Source organism: Mus caroli, chromosome 3 (assembly GCF_900094665.2).
Source record: "Mus caroli chromosome 3, CAROLI_EIJ_v1.1, whole genome shotgun sequence".
Classification (NCBI taxonomy): Eukaryota; Metazoa; Chordata; class Mammalia; order Rodentia; family Muridae; genus Mus; species Mus caroli.
In genome coordinates this window covers 124,788,267-124,793,645 of record NC_034572.1, presented here as the reverse complement: position 1 = coordinate 124,793,645, position 5,379 = coordinate 124,788,267, and the positions used below count along the sequence as shown (strand labels likewise).

Below are 5,379 nucleotides of genomic sequence, written 5' to 3'. Positions count from 1 at the left end.
AAGTGAGTTCCAGGACAGCCAGGGCTATACAGAGAAACCCTGTCTCAAAAAACCAAACCAAAAAAAAAAAAAAAAAAAAAAAAAAAAAAAAAAAGAAAAGAAAAGAAAAGCACAGATATATTTATGTGCTTCAGAGCAGTGTTCCTCTCCAGTCACATGGTGACTGAATGAGGCCTTAACGGTTTAGAAAGTTGACTGAAACTTTCTTCCTAAACACTAAAGCAAACAGCCTAGATCAGCGACCATCAAAAATCGTCTTTAATGTGAGCAGAGGTGTTAGGAGATGGGAGCGGGCAAACAGAAGAACATGCCTCCTATAGTTAACAGGATCCTTCATTCTGAGAGATTTCCTGCTGTTCCTGTGAGGCTGGGCCATGTTAGAACCTTCTGCACTTGCCTCACTTGGCTCCCATTTGCACGGGTCCCATGTCTTGTCCTCCTCTTCCTTACATAGATCTCGGGCTCCTCTGCCGAGCAGATTCCTGCCTGGGCCTGAGCACAGGGCCATGGCCCACCAGCTGCACCCTGAGCCCTGCCCTGAGCCTCTCTCCAACCTCCACACCTTGCACACAGCCAGCAAGTAGCGCTTGCTCTGTTGCTACAGCGGCATGGTATTTTATGTAAGTCAGTGAGGAGAGAGAACCTATATAGAATTTACAGCAAAGAGGGACCAGTTTGGATATATTGATTGACTAATTCACACAAGATTTAAAAAAAATAAAATGTCAAAACGACATGGACTGTATTATCTTGGGAGGCAGGAAACCCTCCCGAGAAAATCTATGTACTGTTGCTTCACAAAAACTTCCTTTGTTAGCCCAAATAATAGAAGTAAACTTCAAACTTTCAAGACATTCGGCAAGCAATGCTAAGTGTGCATAAAGGCACAACTTGGCAAAGCTTGTACACGGGTCAGGGAATAATGGTCAGGTCCCCTCCCAGGGAAGAAGCCACAGCCAAAGGACTGAGAAGAGGACACTGTGCACCCCTTTAGGAGGGACTGAGCTACCCCCCTCCCCCCGCCTTAAAAGGGTGTGACGAAGGCTCAGGGCAAGCACATGGTAATTACTGCTCAGGGAACAGAAGCCAGTAGACATGGAGCTGAACCCCAGGAGAGAAGCCCTTCAGATCCTCAAGTCCATATTATGTGGATTTAAATTGCAGTGTAGCGACCTACTCCACAGCCGGGGACAAATGACCTAACCTCCCTGACCTCACACACTGGCTGCCCAGTCCTAAGGATTAGAAAGTGACAGAGAGAGTGGAAAGCACATCCTGTAGGATGTCAGCATGTGGCAGTTATTAAAGCAACCAAAATAACAGCGCGGGAGACAACAGTGCCCTTCCTTCCCAGGAGCTGCCCACAGGACTCTGTCAAAGTCATATTTGCTGCACACACTCCACATGCTGGACAGTAAAGTGGCATTTCCAGGGGAGTATACACTAGTGTAGAGTATATATTACATAGAGGAGGAAACAATGTTCAACCCATTCCCAGAAAGATGCATATGTGTCCAAATGCTGTAATGGCTGTTAAGGGCCATATGACCTCAGACACAAATTGTCATTGTCTCTGTAGAAACTGAAGCTTCTACATCAAAGGCCATCAATAAACTGTACACTGATTCACAGTTTCACATGTGCTGTTGAAGGGACAATTGCTCTAAATCAAGACGGGCCTGAGTGATATGCCTGCGTCTAGTCTCCTATGAGACCAATGTCTCCCCCTCACACTTCCACATTGAAATCATAACATCTCCAGCCACCACCACCCCCCAGAGTGTGCTGGAATGAGGTGGAGCCTTTGGGAGGTAGGGATAGGAAAACAGACCCTATGAATAAGGCTTGTCCTTGGTTGGGTAAGCACAGCCTGGTGAGAACACAGCCAACCTGTTGGGGGCCCTTGGTTTCAGATAGCTCAACCTCTAGAAGAGCGAGCAGTAAATTTTTGCTGTCATAAGCCACCTGTTGTAGCTGTCTAAGAATGATTTTCAAATTATTCTATTAAGAATCTAAATGATCAAAATTGTCACTTTATATAATAATGACAGAATTTTAGATATGCCATTCTTGTTTTTGTTTTCCCCCCACCCGAGACAGGGTTTCTCTGTGTAACCCTGGCTGTCCTGGAACTCACTTTGTAGACCAGGCTGGCCTTGAACTCAGAAATCCTGCCTCTGCCTCCCAAGTGCTGGGATTAAAGGCGTGCGCCACCACGCCCGGTTTTAGAGATGCCATTCTTAATATAGAGTTAAAGACAATGCCAGATATTCAAGCTCTCCAGTAAGAGAGCGGGCAACATAAGCAAGGGAGTTCTTGATGCTGAGACTAGTATATCCTAGAACACGACAATCCCCACTCTGGTTTTAGTCCAAGAACATAGACTGTGGGATTAAAAAACAAAAAAACAAAACAAAACACAAAACCCCAAGTAGTTCTAAAACTGTGTCAAAACAGTCACCAAGACATGGGGCAAGATTTCTAAAGCATTTGTCACTTGGAAACAAACCTGACAACATGTACCAAGAACTTTAAAATGCTTTATCTTCTTAACATCCTGGTACTATGAATCTATCCTGCAGAAATGATGGCACGAGGGAAAACCCCTTATTCTGCACAGACATATTCAATGCAGGGTGGATTATGTGTTTCTGAAGGGGAGAAAAAAAAAACCAAAAATCTAAAATCAGGAGAAACCGAGAAACTGAGACAGACATTCACTTAGTAGAATAGGGTCCTAAATATCACTTCAGAGGAAAAAAAAATACATTTTCAGAGAAGAATAGGAAACACGTGATAAAGACATGTATATACAAACACACACATGCACTTACGTTTTACTTATATATGAAACTAAAGACACACAGAAAACATAAAGAGGTGGCAAGATTAGTGGTAATTATTTAATAATTAATCTTGCTTTTACATGGTGAAATTATAGGTTTTTTTTAAAAAGATCTTTTTCCTAGTATTTTAATATTTATGTTTTGAACTTTAAAAGAGCTTCGTTTTACAGAGAAAACTCACAGCCACAAGTAAAAAAAAAAAAGCGTCAAGTTTTCAAAATGCAATGTACTCGTGACATCTTTATTGTACAGTTTGTTAATTCCCCAAAACAAGAGACAGTACAGACACATGCATCCTCCAAAGATTCCCCTCTGAGATGGATGGGGAGCAGGGAGGGGGTGGGGTGGGGACGGGGAGCAAGGGGATGGGGAGGTAAAAGCCAGGGATAGAGAGGGGGCTTACATAATTGTCTCGCGCTGACCAGCCTGGATAAAGCTGCATGTGTAGCTGTCTCTCTTTCCGTGCTAGTTCATAATATTTGGCCTGCTCTTCCCGGGAGAGGGCGTGCCACTGAAACGGAAAAGGAAACGGGGAAGAGAAAACAGGTAAGCGAGGAGGCAGCAAGCCAACTCAAGGTTCACACTCCAGGAATGGATGGGTTTACTGGAAGCAGTTAAACCTGGTGCTGCAGACACCAGGCAGTCTGGAGGCTGGGGTGAAACTTACATTTTGGTTTCTCTGCCCCGTGGTCCTGTATCACATTCAACGCATCAAAGCAGTCGGAGTACAAAGACCTGCCACCCACCCTTCCTTTTTCCAGTATAAACAGGAAAAAAACCCAGTCTTCTCACAGGTGACCCCTGATATCTAGCGTTCTACTTTCGTTGCCTGGAGTTTTACACGGATAACTGAGCCCAAACAACACTTATTTATGCAAAATGTGTTCATTTCCAGATTCCTTTTAGGACAAACATGCCTCCTTCTCACCCAGACTCTCTCCAGACCCTGTCACGTGAACTCTGGAACCCAAATCTTGTGACCCAAACAGGTATGACATCAGAAGCCAGCCCATCTCCTCACACTTAGACACCTACAGAATACTGATAACACCGTCCGCATAGCACACTCTGACTGTGGTTAGCTTCTGGCCAGTAGGGAACAAGAAGCAACATCTTAATTTGTTTGTCAAGAAACTGGGGTTTTTGAGAGAGTACACATAGCTGCGGGACATCCTACGAGTCCCTTCTCTCGCCTTTTTAATGTAACCACCAAGTAACAAAATTGTTATTCTGGGGGCAAGGCATCCATTTGGGAATTTGAGGACATCTTATGTTTTTTTTTTTTTTTTTAATTTTGCAAATATATGTAAAACATTTGCCTGGGTCTCCAGCAGTTGGTTTCCTAGTATTTTCCCCAAATCTCCAGGGCCAAGCTCCATGGAGATGTGGGCGCTGTCTAACTGGGAGGTGACCACACCCACTAAGATGATGTAGCTGCAGGAGTAAGAAGAATCCTTCCCCCAAAACGTCTCTCAGGTAGCTGGGAGCCTCTGCCTTCTCCTGTTCTGTACCAAGCTGTGCCACTCACTGATTCCAATTCCAGTACCTCCCCTAGCCCACCCCACTCCACCACCACCACCACCACTCCCTACCACCAATGACGTAAAAAAGGAAAAGGAAAGAAAAAGAGAGGTGTGGGTGCTTGAGGAGAGGGAGGAAGGGGAAAGCTGCTGAGAGAACAAGCTCCCACCAGTGTGGCTTTGGACGTGAGGATCTGGCTCAGCATCTTTCCTGCAGGAAACAGGGATGCTCGTTGCTCTGGCTCATCTGACAGGAGAAGCAGGCAGCCACCTCACAGGACTCCTGGCATCTTCCTGCCAAGCCAGCAGAGCCCACTGGCCAGGCAGCCACGCCCACATGTTTTGAAATCCCCTTGAACCCAGCCTCTGGGCTGGATCAGGAGCCGTGTTTGTTTGGAATTGTATTAGAAGTACACAGGGTAAAGTCAAAGCTCATGACACATGGGTGCCTTGATGTGAGCAGAAAGGCAAGGCAGGTGATACAATTTAAAAATGGTTTTATTATATTTATTTATTTAATGTGTGTGTGTGTGTGTGTGTGTGTGTGTGTGTGTGTAGGCACATATACCCCAGCACACATATGGCAGTTTAAAAATGATTTTTGTGAATTGTTTTCTTCTTCCATCATGTGGTTCCCAGGATCAAACTCAGGTCATCAGGCCTGGTGGCAAACCTTTACCTACTAAGCCATCTCACCCATAGCAATACACGTTGGTTATAAAATATTATATTATAATTATAATTATAATAATACCAATGGAAATGAAGGAGAGGCATGCGTGGGCACCAGTGGCTATTCTGGCCAGAAAGCAAGGTTGCTTTCTTCAAGAGATGCAGCCTATCACTGGAGACCCTCAACAAACTGAACACTACACACACACACACACACACACACACACACACACACTCTCTCTCTCTCTCTCTCTCTCTCTATATATATATATATATACAACAAATTTATATATATATATACACATATATATACACACACAAACTATATATACACACATACA

General features: G+C 44.4%; 1 protein-coding gene across 7 annotated transcripts in view; it reads right to left on the bottom strand.

Moving 5' to 3' along the window:
- Lef1 (lymphoid enhancer binding factor 1) overlaps positions 1-5,379 on the bottom strand; it is a 113,578-nt gene that overhangs the window by 19,621 nt on the left and 88,578 nt on the right. For all 7 annotated transcript variants that reach the window (XM_021157756.1, XM_021157755.1, XM_021157754.2 and 4 more), the window contains one exon: positions 3,250-3,357. In XM_021157756.1, the coding sequence (XP_021013415.1) occupies positions 3,250-3,357 (108 nt within the window). The remainder of the gene's footprint in view (positions 1-3,249; positions 3,358-5,379) is intronic.